This window comes from Ciconia boyciana, chromosome 1 (assembly GCF_034638445.1).
Source record: "Ciconia boyciana chromosome 1, ASM3463844v1, whole genome shotgun sequence".
Taxonomy (NCBI): domain Eukaryota; kingdom Metazoa; phylum Chordata; class Aves; order Ciconiiformes; family Ciconiidae; genus Ciconia; species Ciconia boyciana.
In genome coordinates, this window is record NC_132934.1 from 102,526,112 (window position 1) to 102,546,025 (window position 19,914).

The following is a 19,914-nucleotide window of genomic DNA, read 5'->3' on the forward strand; positions in this document are numbered from 1 at the left end:
AGACTTTTTAAACACTCAGGCACACATAAGGAGGTCTGATAAAGTATACACGTGATAAAGAGTCTAATTGAAAAAGTGATGGTTTTCTTCCACAGTGTTCCTCAATTTTTCCAGTACAGAGTAACTCTTCTCTTTGTGCTTTCCTCTCCTATGCATATGACTGCAGCCATATACAACAAACCTCTGTTCAGACACGAAACAGAGGGCAAAAACTCCAAAGGAAAAAAAATATTTTCCAGTTCTTATTCCAACAAGCCAGCCAGATAGTCAAATTGGAACTGTCACAAGCAGCAGAACTAATTGATAAGGAACATATTCCACACTTAAAGCCCACAACTCCTTTTGTTTAAGGACTGTCCCAGCAGGGCCTTCAAACGCCAGTCGTGTGTTTTTCATGTACTCACTAAATGCAATGCTTCAAATCTGCAGCTCTGAGAACAGCCCTAAAAATGTCATCCCTTTTCTTCTAAACAGTCCTCTTTTACATATGGAATACCTGCTATTCCCAGCTCCTCACCATTCACAAATATAAAAGCTTCAGAAATTAAATCTTTACAAAAATAAAAAAGCTAAGCAGTTGACAAGTTATCAGGTCATAATGAGGTTTGTGACTAATGGTTAAGTATTAAATGCACAAATGCCACATTTGATGTTGCAATCTCAAATATCTGTTGAAATAAATCACTCAGTATTACAAAGGCACATGAAGGAAAACACCTGAAAAATCAACTTCTTCATATTAACTTGCTGAATAAAAAAAAAGTCAGAGCTGTATGTCAGTAATATCAGCTAGTGTTTCACAGTTCAACCTTACAGTTGATTAGCACCAAAAAAATTGTTTCAAATCAAATTTTAAACAGAGCACACTATATAGTAAAGTATAAAGTGTACTTATTTGCTACCTCAATGGTTCTTAGAGCAATCCATAAGTTATTGCTGGACCAGAGAACACTTCCACACAACCATATGTAATTAGTCAATGTGTCTAAACAGTTTCAGGATGCATTGATGGATTTTTTTCAGCTTCTAAGAAAACAAAACTGCCCTAGTTACCAATTAAACAACAGCACTACATTTCTAGATTGGCTTCGTACCTTTGTTGGACACTTTCTCTATTGCTATCAAGTACACCAATTACACCAAAACCAAAGGACAGAACTACTGAAGTAACCTGCCTCTCCAGTCTCCACTCTCTTTATAAAGACATTCTCAACAAACGAGTATTAAACAAAGTAGAGAATACAAACAAACAATAAAAGGAGTTTCAGATACAGATGATTAGCAGACAGCTGTATCCCATATGTTTCTGCCTACACTGGTCTCCTAATATTTCACACAACCAAGAATGATGATCACTACTTGAATGATGACACCATGAAAATCCCCAGTTTAACTAACCTTCTGCAATATGAAGTGTAGTCGGGAAAGGAATATAGTTGACAACACATTCTAAGGAAATTGTTGAGCGTGTCAATCTACTCTCTGCCACTGGAAAGTAAAGAAATGAACAATCTTCCACATGTTTTTAAAAATCTTAGGAACAAATGCTACCTTAGGTGATAACAACTTGTTTATACAAGCATATATCCTAGTACAACAAATACAGTTAATACAACTGCCACAAACTCAGAAAACTGAAAGAAGCAAGTTGATAAAACCTCATGCAAGTTATGTTAAAAATGCAGAGTTCAACTTCTCTGCAATTTTGAGAATAAATTTCTCAAAGTGTCTGTATTATACAATTCACAGACCTATTTGTGATGTAAATACAGGACAAATGGCAATGACATTCCCTTCCTCATTAGTAAACACAGCATTTCCAGCTCTAACCCACACAATATGAAATCACCACTTCATTAAGTAATGAAAAAAATACCACCGTGCCTGCAGTTAATTTTGCTTTTGAAAGACTGACAGATTAACTGATCCCTTAAGGAACTAATGTGTCTCCTCTGAGTGCACACAGAAAATCATGGATGGTCTCAAGACTTTATATAACTTACATAACTTTATATAACTTATATAGCTTTTTATATAACTTTAAAATGAACTTGCTGAATTAGGTTTTCCCCAACACTCCTTCTGTTAAGTCTACCTTTTGCTTATGTTAACACTAGATAGGGGAATGAGAAGATATAAGTGCTGGCCCACCTTTGTACATGGTATTTTTTCTTGTATTATTAATTTATCAATATTATAACAGAAGCAACAACTGAAAATTTTCTGCTAGGATCTTTAGAGGTGCCCACAACACTTGCAAACCTGACTAGAGATACCACAACACAAAGAAACGCTACCTGTCCCTCCTCTCTCCCCCAGCAAACCAAGTTGAGAAAAGGCTAGGGGATTCAAGATGTCAGATAACTATTCTAACTCTTTATGCCTTTATTCAAACTTCCATATAGCAAATCCTTTCCACTGTTGCAGAGTTCATCATCCACAATCACAGAAAACTTAAGTGTATAAGCACTTAAATACAATGCTATACCCTTTAAATTTAGCTGTTAGTTTATAAATAGTTATGTTTAATACAGATACTATTAAAATGTGTTACAAGACATGCCTGGATTCATTTTCAGTTTTAACTATGTTGAGAATGATACTAATGAAGTAGTTTTTCCCAACACAGGCATGGCTGAAGCACGTTCTCAGGAAGTTTTAGGGCACTGGGCTTTAGTCAGTCCTTAGTATATTTGGAACAAGTCCCTTCTGCACCACTGAACTGAACCATATAAGGTGCAACCATGTTGCAACTAGGTTCCAAACCAAATTAAATCCTATCATGATAAAACACAGCATTTTTCTCTCAGAACGGAGAGGAAATATTATTTACAATGCCATTGTCTCCCACTGTAATGAGAAAAGGAATAGTCTTGAAATAAAATAAGCTCAAAAATTATACAGTTTTCTGCACTCCCTGTCTGTAGGATAATTCTCAAACACGCTCAAGACCCTCAGTGGGTCTTAAGGAGTTGAGAATCCACTCAGTTGTGGATCTTTTCCATGAAGTAGTAACAGAGGCTGAATTTTTAACACCCACCCTCTTATCTTCACAAAGAAAGAGAGCAAAAGGAGCTTCCAGTTCTCTAGTTCCCTGGTAGGGAACTAGAAATTAGGAGGAAAGCCCTTGGAGCAACCCCTTGGTTGTTTTCCAGAACTAGAAATGTGCAGAGCAGACAAGGAACATCATCTTTCCTGAACTCTTTGATGGTGCTCCTGAGCACTTTAGGATAAGAAAAGAACCACATACAAAACTTAAGATGGACTGAGAAATAAGTGGGAAGGTGTTTTTCTTTTTGTTTGAAAGAGAATACTAAAATTGCCATATCGGCTCAGACCAAGGATCTACCTGACCCTCCCTCCTCCAACAGCAGTCACCTAGGAAAGAGAGTAAAAACAGGGCAAGGAGAGGGATAGTTCCTTTGATTACATTCCCAAATGCCAAGAATTTGCAGCTCAGCGCTTGCCTGAGCCAGCAGTGAAGAACATGCAACAGACTGCTTAGCCCTTCTTTGTACAACCTTGTACACACTGAAAAAAGAAAAAGGGTAAGCAGCAAAGGTTATTTTAAAACCAGATACATGAAAAATTTCTGCAACTTTAGAAGATTTTTTTGCAAAACTGAGTAAAATCAACTTTGGAAAATGATCAGGTTTCCAGTTTACACTTTTCCCCAATATGTCTTCATTTGAGAGCTTTGACTAAAAGTCTGCCCTACAACTGCTGCTACTTCAACATGTCTTTCTAGGGCAGTGGTTGGCAAAACCGGAGAGGCAGCAGTGCAGCCTGGCAGCTGACAGCTTCCTCCTTACCTTGGTACACCCATCCTAACTAGAGAAGCTATGCTGGCAGTAAAATAATAGTTGGACAAAGGTTAGCAATTATGTGATTCAAACAACTTGCCATGTGAGACAATGCGACTGATTCGAAGTCAGAAGCTACTAGGCCTCGGACTAAATAAATATACAGAAGTGTAAGTTCTCAACTGTTCTGAAAGATATTCCTAAATTCCCAAGTTTAGCTAAGCTTTGTTGCCATAAGCCATCAAAAGTAACTATATTCTGACTGAAATGGAACAGCTAGTAAAGATAACCTTATGATAAAGTCCGTTTAAGGGAAATGACGTTTAAGGGAAATGACTTGTAAATTGCATGCTTCGCTTGAGATACTGGAAATACTCATAACAATTTACAGTGGGTAGTTCAGGTCAACATAAACTCAATAAAAACAGAAAAGTACCACTGGAAAGTTCAATAAGGCCTGAAAAGTACCATGTCTTTAACACTGAGAACAGACACCCTCATTCAGAAACAAACGTTACAAGTGGAAAGTTACTGCTCCCTTTGCCCTCCTACCTCCAGTTTTTGCACACAATCCCAACCCATTTCTGCCAGAAGCTAGGACACAGTTTTACACAGGCTTTGTCAAAACAGACAATAGTCCAGAAAGTGACGGCCCAATACTCTTCCTGCTTCTGTTCCCATTTCTTTTTGGCAGCAGCCCACCCTTACATTGGATTAAGTGTAACATGAACTGTACCCTCAGGTATGATGACAAAGCAACTCAGAGGATCTCTCACTCATAGATTTCAATCAGAATTATCTGGGCTACTTTAAGCAGCTTAGATCACAGCCTTTACTAACCCAGCTAATTTTAACTGAAATGGCTTAGACAGTACCCAAATGGGAAGATGCACCAATAGATGCAGGGGAACAGGAAACTCCAACAGTCAGAAGCAGTAATGTCTTCTACCACTACAATCAGAGCTAGAAGAAACTGTCCCCAGCCCAAACTTTCTGGTACTTTTTCCAAAGCATGTGTGCATGCAGGTATGTGTACATGCATTGGAGGACAGGGTGGGAAACACTCCCGGAGGAGCTGGTAGGGAGGGGAGAGAGCATTTCCTGGCATATCCATATCTCTACAGCCTTAGAAATAAGCAAATTCAAATACGTATTTAAAGCTACATTTGAAAATTCAAATAAAAGTGATAACCTACTAAAGATCAGCAGGTAAGAAACAAAATTATGAATAATTAGAAAGGCATATTTGCAACAGGATTCCTGGAAGAAACTTGAATCTCATTTCTCATTCAGTAGACTGCATTAACTAATAATGTAGAAATGAGTGATTCAAACATCTGAGTCATTTCTACCTGTATTCACTGTATACTCCTCCTCCTCAGCTATATCCAAGTAGTATAAAGCTACAACTTCACACGGGTATGGTAAGGCACAAATTACTAAGTCACATGGTATTTTTCAAATAAAACTGAATCATCAAAAGGAAAAAGAGAACAAATAGCAAAGGAGCTTCCTACAAGAAGGATGGTGGCTTCCTAACAGCTTTTAAAGAAAAGGAGGGGAAAAAAGAAGAAAGCTACATCTCCAGCCTGATTCAACAGGTCTTTCTACACTTATTTTTAAGTCTTCAACTGTATTTACTATTTTAGTAACTTAGCTGTTCATGTGTTTCTTTTCTAAAACTTCATGCCCTGTCATACAGTGTCAAACATGGTATATATGCTACTTCATTTCTATACAGCCAAATCTGATTTCTGGGAAGAAAAAAAATAAAAGTAATGATGAGCAAAAGGTTCCTTGTCACAATGTCACGATTTATAGAAAAGATAAATCTGTCTCAGAGTGATCGTGTTAAATGGCTGAAGCAGTTACACTTGGGGTTTTTTGGTGGGTTTTTTTTTTTTAAAGGTTGCTTTACAGGGGTATCAGTCCAAAATTTAGCAGAAGTAACGGTGTCTGTAATTTCCCAAGTACTTTTGCCAATATGTCCTTTTAAGCCACAGTGTTTTTTAGAGAAGTGTCTCACTGTAAGCAGCACTAAAATAATGGGAGTCACTTAAAGGTCTCATCCACAATTTTTATTTAAGAGTTTCTGGCGTGGCTACCATTAATGCAATCATACCTATGACAGCACAAACCACGCCAAATTTTCAGCATCTATTGGTTTCTAAGCTACACTTTTACTTAGGTGCAGTTTCATCACTGAATTCAGTGATCTATGTACAGCCTGCTGCTAGAATAGGAGGCCCAGTATAGTGCCCATGGCTATATATATTCCCATCGCTTCCCTTGGGCCAGTACCATTTTAGATCAACTGGAGTTCATCAACTCAATCAACTGTGGTTTCACAGTGGTTTATGTCAATCTAAAAGCAAAGCTATATAATACAACTAAGCTAACCAGAATGCTTGCTGCTGCTTTTGAAAAGAGGAAGATTCATTTATCTTCCTTCTTTCCCCTTCCTCCACTTTCACATGGTTCTACCCTCTCTCTTGCACTTGAAGGCCTCTGTTGAGCCAATTTCAACTCACAAACCAAAGATCTAAAATTATCTGGGGCTAGTTTTCCACCAGGTTAGCAAGTTAAGCTAGAGCATCCTGGAAACCAGTAAGTGCTAGGACGAGTGCCAAGTAAGTGGTAGGATCACATGGCTGAGAACATGACTCCCCATTTATGCCAACAGGAAAGCCATCAGAGAGAATGAAATTATGAGAAGACTTGGGTCAACACGTCTGCTTCTTGTTCCCTTCCTTGATTGGTACTGCTATTTGCCTAATCTCATTGTAAGCCAGTTCAGAGAGCTAAACCAACAAAAAAACTATTCATTATTTTTGGCAAGGCTTGTTTTCTGCCAATTTAATTCCCTGAACTAGCTCAGCAAAGGAATCGGGCAAACATCTGCACCAGTACAGAGAAGGGGGCAGGAACACACAGGGAGATGAGGACAGGCTCGGGCTGATTTAAACTGTCATTGAACTGCATACTCTACAGCAGCTCTACATCACATTGTAGTTAGAACTGACAGTAATCTGTGCCTTTACAACAGGAGGCCTTCATCACTGATGAGAGTACATGAACTGTACCAGCACTGAAACACCCTAAGCAAAGTTTAACCTGGGCATAAGCTTGGATGATTACATGTAAAAGCAGAAGAATCACAGTATTCTTACCTTCAGAAATACTACAAAACATTAGCTAATTATTCCCCCAGCAACACCCCTGTGAAAATGTTCTCTATAATTCCCATTACATGGATTTAGCCCAGAACAGCAAAGCAAGCAAAACTGGTGCTAACTCAGGATTGGAACCCAGTAAATCCTCTATACCAAACCAACACTTCATCACTCAATGGTGTTGTTTATTAACCCTAAACTAATTTAATTAGCCACTAGCAGTCTATAAAAAACTCCTTTTGCAAAGACTTTGTAATGCACTATAGAGCTAATAATTTATAATACAGTTATGTTAACAAATGTGGATATTTCCTAGCTAGTTGTGAAATAAGAAACTAGGGAAAGGAATAATACTGACATCTTAAGGGGAGATCTTAAGTAATTATTTCCTTTTCTACATAGAAAAATAAGTGCGCACGAAGCAGCATGAGGGCCTATTCACACAATTCAAGAAATTTAATGCAAAGAACTATAGAAAGGAAAATACATCTATGTACATGTTTTTTCTCAGATCAGCAATCATCAGTTTCAAGGGAAATACATGAAATTACTTAATACTCACTAACCAAGACCAGTATCATTCCTTAGATTTATCTCCCGCACTCAGTCCAACAAATCCCAAGCTTAACTTGCCCTGTATAACAGTGTAGCACAATAGGAAAAGGGGTGGAAAATTTGTCAACACAGAAGCAAATCTCTGCAGTAGTAAACAGCCAGCACTGTAAGTCTATCCAGCAACATGAGATGGTCTCTCATTCACATACTAGCTTAAGCACCCAAACCAAGCATATCACATTTGGGACACTCAAGTCATACTTAATTTTGTTCAACACCTTCTTTTGACAGCAGCTTTGTCACAGAGACTGAAAATATGTATGTCATAAAAGACAGTCATTTGCCAGGACTGTCACCGATTCTATCAAGATAAAAATAATAAAGCTGTAAGTGCAAGTAGCAGAGGCTGCCTAATTGTCAGCTGTATAAAATATCAGTATCAAGATTATTGTCCTGCGGGCAACAGCAGTTTGAGGGGAATAGAAAATAATGCTGGAAAAAAGGTAAGAAAATTAACTGACTAGATTTGCACATTAAAAATGCTGTAATCTGTTTTGAAGGCTTAAAATCCACAGGAGCCAAAATTTGAGGAAAGCAAATGAAAACTTATTGCATGCTACAAAAAACTACTGCAAATTTGCCAGAGAACCAGGAGAGAAAACCAACATGCCTGTGGAGGAGATGAACACTATCTAATAGAAAGAAGCTGGATGACAGATCAATCAAACAAAAACATTCTGGACAGCATGGACAAAACATTTACCCCAAAATTCTTTGCATCCTCACACATCTGAGCATACGGAAAACAGCAAAAATGTGCTACCCTAAATGTGGAATTTACCACTTGAAATTTGACAAAGATTATTTAAGTGACAATGGTATTCAAAAACTCATTTTTCTGGGGAATACATTATTACAATCGAGCAGAAGTAGGAACAACACTTCTTCACACCGCATAAGAGACTCCTAACACAGAATATGCTGGTGCTTCCTAGGTTTAATGGACAGACCAAGTTGAAAGCTACCTCACTGATTCCGTCAAGTGAGGCAACTCCAGACATCATCACCATTGCTTGCTAAGACAAGCATTCAGAAGCTATCCACATTCAGCATCAGGAAGTCAGTATTAACACTTACTTGTTTGAATTATTACTGCAGGCTAATCTATGAGAAATTGTTAGTGACAGCAAACCTGAGATTTTTTCCTCTTAAAATGACAGGGCAGGAAGCTCAGATTCTCCCCCCTTCTCTTCTAGGAAGTGAGGAGTAAGCTCTAGCTCCGCTAGTTGTGAAATCACCATACTGACACACATCTTCCCAATTCTGCTCCACATGCAGCAGCACGGCCACTGACACAGCTTAGCCTATTTTCCAACCAGCTGTTAGACTGGTAAGTTTTGGTCAGTTTTGAAAAAGAAAAAAGAAAAAGAGGAAAAAGGCAGAGCCACCTTGATAACTGAGCAGAGATAATCCAGCAATGGAACTATTTCATAGAGAGGACAAGCCTTCTTCCTTCTGTCCCTAATAAAATAAAAGCTGAAAGGACAGCCAAAATAGGATAACATATTCCCCTGGTAAGAATTAGGAAGCACTGGAACAGTAGCACAACCCTCCACCCTCACCACAAGCCAGGTAGTCCACAGGAAATAAAAAAGTTTATTTTACTCTCCCACCCACCACTGATAGAGAAGGTCCAAGAAGAAGCTTAAAATCTGACACTCATCAGTGATAAACTAACATAAAAGTCCTTACTCAAGACTGAGGAGTAATACCCATGCACTAGTCTCGGCACCTTCCGACAAGTGAAGGCAATGCCAGGGTTTGGGAAAAGGGGCTTCCTACAAACATGTTGCCTATGGGCTTCACTGGTAAAGAAACACTTCTATCGCATCATGTTCCAATAAAATTTTAAGCTGCAACACGGGCACACAAATATATGTTTGAGAGAAATACCTCTGTATTTTGGCATGTAAATACCTGAATTCAGAGTTATAAATCCCAGCTCGACCATAAGACTGCATAAGGCCACTGTCCAGTATTCCATTCTATAAAAATTACTAAAACGTCAGCAACAAAGAAATTTTGTTTGCAAGATGCAATGTACATTTTTATCATGCTGGATAAAATATCTACAGTCTCAGCAGTGGTTAAATTGCTGCTATAAAGGAAATTGTCCTCAGATAAATGGTTTCCCTATGAGAAGGTTTCAGTGCTACACCTCACCCCAGGTCAATAAATCAAATTAACTGCACCTTGTCCTCTGGCCAATGACATCATCGGCTTGACCACATCTTGTGAAGCGAGTGCAAAAACATGCTATTTAAGGCATGAAATCATATTACTGCTTTTTGTCCAGCCAGCCTTGTGCTGTTGGTCTGTGAAACAGTCAGTCACCTGAACAGTCTCATTATCGCTTCTACAGATTTTTTTTCTTCTAGTATTCAAGACCTGTCTTCACCAAGGGTGAAGAAAAAGGATAAATAATCTCAGTCATTATTTTTGAAATCAAAATGCTTTTCATTAGCTGCAGCATAGTATTTTGTGACAAATTAAATTTAGAACCAAACTACAAAATACACTGCCTGCATTTGTATGTGCACTCTCTTCCTAGTCATGTTTCAAAGATGTTTACATGCTAATGTGGCACAGCTACTTTGAAGTACCCTGCTGTTAGGTCCTTTTTCTCCACAGGGTGAAAACAATGGTCACTAATGAAAATCTACACAGTTTTATCTGAAACCCATCCCTGCATGAATATTTTTTTTTAAATTACTGCCTCTTTCTAATAAAGTAGTCCATTTGTTTTCTTTCTAAGTAGACTAATATCTGGTTTAAAACTGAATTACTCCTGACAATTTAAGAGGATTAATTTCAATTTTCACTTAGTGTTCTTATGACACAATCACAGAAAACTTATCTTCCTTTCTAGACCCTGTACTGCCTAGTAGTATCTTCTGTCTTGAAAGCCAAATCTAAATGAAAGGAAAAAAAACACCTAACCCAGAACAGTCAAAGATACAAGCAGCGACAAAAGCATCTGACACACTGCACTGTTAAACTGCATCCACGCTAAGCAAAAAGAAGGTGAATAAGATTATCTTCAATGTATTCAATTCTGTTTGTGTTCAGAGGGAGGAGGAAAGCTGTTCAGATTTTGAGTGTGTCTTCTATAGCTCTCTCAGTGCCCGGAAACGTAAATTAGAAGCAACTCTCCTTTAAGGAAAAGAATCAAGGACAAAGGGACCAAAAATGCCCAAGCCTCTGAAAAGCAGATATGAAAGGAACAGCTTTACAGTCTTGAGTTGCTATAAATTAAAAATAAGCTCCTTATTTAAAAGACATGAGTGTTTGAGAATCTATGAGCAGATCTGATGCTGCTCAAGCCCCAGGAGGGTTTTGTTTTTGCTGGCAGGGGTGGAGTGGGAATGGGGGGGGGGGGGGGGGGGGTCATTTTGGTTATTAGTAAATAAATCAAGCAGCAGAGAGTGAGGCCTAGGCGCCTGCCAGAGGAGCCAGGGCCTAGCTCTCCCCCCTCCTCTCCTCACACAGCCTGGGTTTGATCTCGGGGCCCTGTGGGTTGCCAAGAAAATTTTAAAAAAGCGAGAGAGCGAGAAAGAAGAATCATATTGAACCACAAAAGCACATGGGGCGAATGTAAAATATAAACACGGCGTTGGGCTCTGAGTGGCTGTTATTAAAGGTCTGAATTACTAAACATGAGAGGCGGGGAAAGCCAGGCGGCCATTTCAATAATATAAACCTCCCCGAATTAGACATTATTCAAATGAGAAGGAGAGGGGGAGAGAGAGCGAGAGAGGGAGAGGGACGGGACCCGCACCCCCAGTGCCAGCCCACCGGGGCTGCCGGCACCACCATCCACCCTGCCCCGGCACCCTGGGCGAGGGGACGCGAGTCTGGTGCCCGGCACCCAGGGGGCCTGCCCCGGGGCCGCAGGACCCTGCTCCCCCCAAGCCCTCGAGGCTGTGGAAGCAGGAAGGCAAAGGGGGAGGAGGGCAAACACCGCCGGGGCAAATCCAGCCTTCGGGGGTGCAAACACGCGGCCTCTCCCGTCGGAGAGGGGCACGGAGAAACTCTGCCCGCACACCCCCCAAGTCACCCCACACTGAACCCACCCTTTGCGAGGGGGGAAGGGAGGGGAGAAGCTTTAAATAAAAAGCCAAACCACGCTCTCGTCCTACTGCTCCCCGAGGCCATCCGCACCCATCCACCCCATGCCTGCAGGCCCCAGGCTCTGGGGAAATAACCCTGGCTGGGGGCGATGCGGGGGAGGGCGGGGGGGGTAATGAGAGGAGAGATGAGGAAACCAAGTCTTTCTCCCTCACCCGGCCCCACTGAGGGGCCAGCACCCTCGTCCCCCTCCGTCCTGCCGCCGCCGCGCCGGCTGGGGGACGCTGCCCCACTCGGGGGGCCGCCCGCCTACCCCCAGCCCAGCGGGCCGTGCCCCCTCCCGCGGCCCCCGACGGGACCGCTCCAGCAGCATCCCCCCCCGCCATGAATATGCAAAGCGGCTTTTATTGTGGGCGTGCGGGCCGGGGGGGAGCCCGGCCGGGTGGCGGCTAGCCACCTCCAACCGCTTTTGGGTGCGAGGATGCCTCCCCCTCCTGGCTTCCCCCCCCCCCGCCGCCGACTCCCCACCCCGACCCCACCGCCTCGCCGTTGCGCCGCCGCCGCCGCCCGCGCCGCCGCCCCCCATCGCCCCGCTGCCTGCCCCGGCGCCGGTGCCCCGGCGTGCGGGCGGGTGCGAGTGCGGCTCCGTGTGAGGGAGCGGGCGGGCGAGGGAGGGAGCGTGTGTGTGTGTGTGTCTCCCCGCACGGGGAGGCTGCTTTCCTTCTTCCCCCCCCCCCCCCGCTCCCTCCTGTGCCGTTAATTATAATAATCCTGAGTACTAATAAATTATGCTAAGCGGGGCGGGCGGGCGGCGGGGGGGCCGCGTGTGCGAGTATGAATATGAATATGTAAAATGCAGTAATGATTACCTGCCGCTGCCGCCACCGCCGCCGCCGAACTCTCATCTTGACTCGCTGCTCCTCCGTCCGCCATTTTGAATATTTTAACCAAAATCGGCCGCCCGATAAACCCTCCCTCGCTCCCGGCCCCCCTCCCTCCTCCCCTCCTCCTCCCCTCCCCCCGCCGCGCACCCCCTCCCCCCGCCGCCCTACTGCGCAGCCGCCAACCGGCCGCGCCGCGGCCTCGCTCTGCGCCTGCGCAAGCTTCCCTCTCCTCCTCCCTCGCCCTCCCCGGCTGCTTTCCCGTCGAGCGTGAGGTGCGCCGCCGCGCATGCGCCGAGTGAGCAGCCTCGCTCCCTCGCCCCCCCCGGCCAGATTTCGCGCGGCACTGCGCAGGCGCGCGGCTGCCTTCCCTTCACCTCGGGCTGAGGGCTCGTTAACGTGTAAACCGTCGCGCCGCGCGCACCAGCGTTTCAGTTGTCCCCCATCCCCCGGGCCCGCGCGCCGCTGTGCTGGGGGGAGGGGGCGCGGGCGCTTGCGCACTGGGGCTGTCGGCGGGAGCGGGGAGGGGGACGCAGCCTGGCCCGCGCCCCCCGGGCTGTGGCCGGGGGTGGCGAATGGCGCAGGGCGGGAGGACAGGACGTCCTGCCCCCCTTCCCCCGCGGTGCCGGGCTGCCCGCCGCTGGCTGAGCGGGGCGGCCGCCGTCCCCCCGCCGTCGTCGTCGTCCCGCGGCGCCGGGGGCTTCTTCGCGGAGCGAAGGCCACTACGGGTTAACGGCGGCGGGGAGGAGCCGCTCCCAGTAAAGGGGGTATTTCCAGCCCTGTCTCGTACAGCATTCGTTAACTGTTCAGCCGCCAGACCGACAGGGAGTAGCGCAAATAGTTAATCGTGGTAGTAAAGGAGAGATAACTACGTGACAACATCTTCAAATACAACCGTTAGCTGAAAGGGCATTTTGAAAAGAGCTGTATCTGCAAGTGGTGTGAAAATACCTCTCGTAACTGCGTCTGCACGACAGGTACTCCCCAAGCTCCAAGCAAAATTACTCCCCTATGAATAAAAAGGAATTGCATACAGAGAAAATGAAATAACGGGACCTGCAGTTGTGTGTGGAGGAAGGTGCGTGAGTGGTGGTCCGGTTTTCCTTCAGAAAAGAGCAATTGCAAGGAAGTGATTCTCTGTTAAGAAACCCACTGTAATGTGCCCCTTGTTCTAGGCAGTACAAGGCTCGTGGGGTGTCTCTGAAATACTGTATCCTCTTCCACTTTGCACATCAAATTTGACTAATCTGAAAGGAAGAGGGAGTCGGGCTTCATGCCTCCCTCGTTAAAAGGCAGTAGAGTAAATAATAAGAGACTAGAGGGACCAACAAATAAAATTAGCTTTACATTTGAAACTTCCAAATCAGGACAAGCAATCAGCTAAACAGGCAGAGTGGCAAAACTTTGCTGATTCTTGACAAATTTGGCAGAGTAAAAATAAAACTTGTTTATATTCTTATCCTGAATATTGCATAAATACACATTATCCCTGAGCTTTGTAATGTACATCCATAAAAAGAAAAAGAAGAAACAGAAGGTGGTATAGAATAGCGTTCATTAAGGGCTCGGTCTTAGTGTTTTCCAAGAGTCATTAACTTCTATGGGTCAGAGTCCAAGCTGGATTTTCTTCTGGGGATCAAAACCTTGTGGAATAAAAGAAACTGGCAAGAATCCGTTCTTGCATGCTGTTGCTGAAGAAATTACGAGTCATATCAGAGGCAGTCGCTAGATTTTTTCATTGGCAGGGAAGATCCAAAAAGGAAAGGCTGAGGGAGGGAGGGAGACAGCAGGGTTTCTCTCCAAGGGCTGAATCAGAAAGGTAATTTTGACATTTTTATTTAAAAATAAGTGCGTCTGGTAATGGGATTTTTTTTCCATACTATAAAATAGCCTCTTGATACTGCAGAAAAACATTAGTAGAAATGGACTGCGCTATGAAAGAGCAAAAAACCTTCTCCTAACACTAATTCTACTCTTGCACATTCATTTGATGATATTGCATACCAGTAATTAAGCACTTTGTCTCACAAAGATCTGTGCTTAACTCGCAGAAGTGAACATGTAAACAAAGGTATATTGTTGTGCTCCTCTTCTGTTCAGCCGTGATCCTCGCGGGCCAGTTAATCCAGTTTTATGGCCAGGTTATACCAGCACTGCAGCACACAGTGGCTGCACCATGACAGATAAAGGTGTAGAGAAAGGGCTGCCTGGATTAAGACTCTGCACAGCTCTAATCCTGCCTATGCTGAATATTCTCTCCTATATCTCCCCATCTCACCCGTAGACTCTTCTCAGTCCTGCATGCTACTTCCTAGTAACCTCCTCCCTGATAGTAGCAGCTTCTCACCAGGGAGAATTTGCTCCCATTACCACACCTGATTTAGCCTTTGCTCTTGCTCCGCTTCTGCAGTTAGCTAGAACCCACAGCTGCCAAAGAAAAGCTGCCTGAAAACAAATAGTTATTAGGTTTTTTACTGGTAGTTACTAACCTGCTCTGTGTTTTCTAATTGACCAGCTATAAAGAGAACTTCATTCTGTTAGGCCACACAGCTGCTCTCCCTCTCTTTTTAAAGATTGCTCTGGACCTATGTCTGCATGCTCTTCTCTAGTTTAGTTTGAATGCATCTCTATCTGATGCCTTCCCTAAGGTGTCATACATCCCTGTGGCTATATATCCAGGAAAGCTGGCCAAATCATTAGTGATGAATAATTTATCAGATAAATTTTACCTCTATTTCAGTTGTGAGTTTTCTGCAAACAGCTTGTGATTTCTGTGAACTTACTATTTGATGTTACTTGCCCCACAGTGCCTGACTGGTGTCTTACTTGTGAGCAACTTGCTGGAAATACTTGAAATTTGAGATAATTGGACACAAAGATGATACAAAGCTTAGTCCTATGAGAAGCTGAACACTCTAGATTCATTTCACAAAAAGACTTAAGTGAGAAACTGAGTTTGGCTGCAGTGATCGAGACTGGGCTCACTCACACTGGTGGTTAAGAACACACTTACATCCTCTGCTGAAACAGAGCCGAAAGCAGCGAGTGCCTTGCGGGATGCCGTGTTTCTGTTTTCTGACTGGGCTTGTCAGCCTCATAGAATCACCTCTCACAGGGATTTTGCTTTACAAATATTTTCTGGCAGTGAAAAACAATACAGTGTTCAAAATCAACACACCTTTAAAGGGAAGAAATAGGATTTCAGGATCTTTTAAAGCTCTGCAGTATATCTGTGTCTGTTGTTTTGATTTTGATCCAGATACCTCCTTGATTCCTAGACTTCCTTGGCCTGCTCTACTTGTGCTTGTAACCCCAAATTTTCTACGATGGCTATATTACTTTCTGAATGTTCTATCTCCTGCTAGAATTAATTTGGTAGTGTTTCAGAGACTTTTTTTCTTTTTAAGGTGGGGAGGCAGGGAGCAAAAGAAACACAAATTGCAGTATTTAAGTAAACAACACATTGGGAAGGAAATTGCCATTTTCCTCACACAGCTCTAGTGTATAGAGAAATTAAGAGCAAACTTATCTGCTCTGCTCCAATTCCACTGTGCCGCTCAGATGTGAATCCCAGATGCTGCTTTTCTCGCACAATGTCCCTTCTCTCTGTCAAGTTTTCTTCCCATCAGATTTCTCTCCTCTAGAGTCATGTTTGCTTCAGCTTTCCCTTTTGTCCTCCAGGTACTGCAACGGAGACTTCCACCTCAAAACAGTGGTTCTTTGCCCCTTATGCTTTTGTGCGTACCTCCCCAAACCTCTCCATTCCTTTCACTTTCAGACTGCTCGGATTGTCTCACCTTTAATTAAACTTACCTTCATGTCTCTGTCTGTTTACCATTTTTCATGTGTAATACACACCCTTACAGAGAGACCAGCAGTGTCTCTGTTACAGTCTGTAATAGTTAAGAGATTCATTTTTTTATGTCTCATTTTTTTAACATGCTACAGATACGAACAGCAAAAGACAGTCCGTGTCTCAAAAAGCTTGCAATTTAGAGAGATGGCAGGCAAAGAACAAGGGAAAAACAGGATTAGTAGCTCATTGATTGAGGGAGGAAGTGAAGAAAAGCAATATAAAGACCATGCATAGTTCCTCCAGTGTCACAGCAGAGACATTAGTGGGACCCGGACCTGGGTCTAGGTGCTCTGAGGCTGTGCAGTTCAGTACTTGAACCACAAAGCTGTTTTTCCTTTCTCTCCTGTGTTGCTCCCTGCCCTCCTCCTCTTCCCAAGTGTGGAGGAGACAGTCCACCCTCGCCCCCGAGGCTTGGGACCCACTAGTACCTTCTCTTTCCAGTATTATGCTCTGCCCCCTCATCAGAGCTCCTTCCTACGTGCCTTGTGAGCGCTGAGCACCAACAGCAGAAGAGGAATGGAGTCTGTCCATTGCATATATAGGCTGTTATTTTCACCTACACACTCCTCTGGCTGCTTTGACCAGATTGCTTTCTAGCTCTGTTTCTGTCCCTCTTTTGTTGTCTCTGGATTGGAGAAAGGATGAGCCCAAATCTCTTATTTCTGAGAGTTGTCACAGATCCTCTGAATCTCCCAGCTAATGAAACGGTAGCAGGAAAGTTGTACCATCTCATAATATTCTGCCCCTCCCGGGTGCAGCTAACTGCTTTTTTGGAGACAAGAAATGGAGCACAGATGAAAAGAAACACAGTTTTCATTTTCATATTTTAAAAAAACCTGTAATTCAGAACCTTCACACATCCTCAGGAAAGGGAGAGGTAATCACTAAGAGGACACTTATCTTTTCAGGTGGGTTTTTCAATCTGCTTCTCACTCTCTGCTGCTTTGGGTGCACTTACTTTTTCTAGCTCAATTTTTTGTGTGCATTTCAATGGTTGTCATCAATGCAGCATCTGAGCGCCTTCCAATTTTAATCAATTACCTCTTACCAATCACCAGCTTAGAAGATTCAGGAAATTATCACTGTGCTTTTTTAGGAATAGTAAACTAAGGCAGAGAAATTAAGTAACTTGTCTTCAGTTGCATGTGTGGCTGGGCAGCCCAAGAAGAGGAGCCCCCGATTCTCTCTCTTGTACCTTGATTGAAAGACCCTGTTCAGGTTGTTGTCTTTCCTCTCCCAGAGATCCACAAGGGCGGCTCCATCTTTACCTGTCTCTCTGCTCTGAGAGGGATGACAATGGGGTCCTATAACTTGATTCAGATCTCTTGGGGCTGGGATTTGCAATAGCCTGATTCAAGTTGCCACTCAAAACTGCCACAGGACTGTTTTCAGTGGTTTTCTCTGCCTCCCCTTACCACAAGGGAATCCTTAAAAATACATAATATTTTTTGTTCTGAAGATTATTAACTAAGACTTGAGAAATGCTCAGATATTACAGCGAGAGTGGCTGCAGTCTGGCAGACCCCATATAGAAGGACAAACTCTGCTTTGTGCCTATATGAAAAAGAGGGCTGAACTCCTTTTTTCAACCAGACGTACAGCACGCTTTCTGCTGTAGACCTTGGGAATGCTTTGGTGCTGCTTACATGAGGAACCAAATTGTTTTTGACCTCAGTGAAGAAGGGGCCAAGAGGGACACATCTGACACCTTTCAGCAACCGCAAGGTTTTCTGTAGAATAGACATAGCCTATGAAACAAGCACACAGCTGGAGTTAGGGTGCTTTTGAAAACATTGTCTTTATTCTCTACCTCCCTTTCTTCCAGGACAGGCTCTTTGCTTATTCCCTCTTCAGAAAGGGACTTTTCTGGCACACAGCCTAGCCTGGCTGGAGATTAGGGATTCTCTCTGCCCCTTCATCCTTGAATATTTCCTTTTAATTTCACAGTTTAAATTCCAATTGTGTAATTACATTCTGCCTACCCTAAATTCCTCTGTAATTTCAATTGGACACGGTGTCCTTCACTCTCTAGGCTGAACTCTTGCAATGCTGTGGGGCACTGTTAAAAGGCTGCCACGCTCCACTCTAGTCCCATTTCATGTAAATGGGGAAAGAGAATGGACCTAGATCCCTTTGAACTAAAGCTGCTGCTCCATATAGGCGAGACAGGGGTTGCTATAGAGTGACAAGGCAGTCTTACCCCATGGCAATACACTGGGCATTTTTTACAATGCCTCCATCTGAACAGATTTTTGGAGTAAAAGTCTAAATCTGTCTGGAGGTATTTCTCCCCCACAACACCGTACCCTTTGATCGCAAATAAAGCTGTACGGGGACCCCCAAACCACTACTTTGCTGAATTTATGTGGCCTGAGAGTACCTGCTCACACCGTTTAACATGGCAGAAATGCCATAGTGATTTAATTTAGGTTCAGGGAGTTGTGTCTCAATGAGACAGTATGCAGCACAGATGCCTAGTTCAGTAAAACACTTCACAAAAACTGGCAAATCCCATGCATTTTATGACTCAACCGCAATACTTCTTGCAGACTTCGCTCTGCCAACATTTTCCCTCAATCCCTACCCTGGTGGCAATCACCTGAGTCCCACATCCCAATTTGTTTTATCACAACATTCCTTTTTTAAGTGTTGCTATCTACTTTACATCAATGTGAAAATATTTCTGTTTCTCCTGTGTCCTCTTGCTTTCTGCTTCCTTCCTTACTGTGGCACAGCTGCTTACTTGCTCAGTGTGCCTGCATGTGGCCCTTCAGGTGTCACAGACATTCACCTTTCATCTTTCCACCACCTTCTGCTGTGGTCTTCCATGGAAACTCAGGACGGAGAAGGGCAGGGAGCTTGTGTTGATGGGAGAATACTCCTCCTTTGTCTTGTCTTGTCTTCTAGAACAAATTTCTTCTCTTCATACAAGTTCTGCAGCAGGCTCATGGAAAGGAGTTGCTCACCTGGTTTAAAGTGATGTTCTCCACAGCTCAGCAAAAAGGAATTGGTTTACTGGAGGAACTCCTTACATCCAGCTCCTTGCTAGCAGTGCTGTATCTACAATGGAGCCTTAGTCACTCTGAATTTTGATGGGACTTCTGCTTTATATATTCTGTAGATTTGGTCCTGCTCCCAAGGGACATCTTTATGCCTACTCCCATGGTAGCAGACCTGAGGCTGCTGTTTGTGTCTCTGCAAAACAGCAGATAGATCAGGTGGGATCAAGTAGACCATATTTCCATCTTTCCTTGGTTAGCTTATACTGTTAAAAGTGAGTTGTTGTTAGGAGGAAACAGAGCATGTAATAACTAGAGTTGGGTTTTGTTTGGCTTTGAGTCATAAATCTTGAAGGAAAGGAAAGAGCCATCATGTTCATCCTCAAGTTTGTCATACAATCAGCAAGGGGCAAGGCAGTAGTATGGGCAAGAAAATGAAACATGTGAAGGTACAAGTGCCAGCGGGGGGAAGTCACTGTTGCTTATTGTCAGTTTTGGTGTGACACAGAAAGTTCAGCT

General features: G+C 43.4%; 1 protein-coding gene across 5 annotated transcripts in view; it reads right to left on the bottom strand.

The window, feature by feature from the left end:
* POU2F1 (POU class 2 homeobox 1) overlaps positions 1-12,639 on the bottom strand; it is a 108,303-nt gene extending 95,664 nt beyond the window's left edge. For 4 of the 5 annotated variants that reach the window (XM_072885608.1, XM_072885599.1, XM_072885579.1 and 1 more), the window contains exon 1: positions 12,529-12,639. In XM_072885608.1, the coding sequence (XP_072741709.1) occupies positions 12,529-12,592 (64 nt within the window). In that variant the 5' untranslated portion in view covers positions 12,593-12,639. The remainder of the gene's footprint in view (positions 1-12,528) is intronic. The other variant, XM_072885590.1, reaches the window with a different exon arrangement.
* Positions 12,640-19,914: the final 7,275 nt, after the last annotated feature.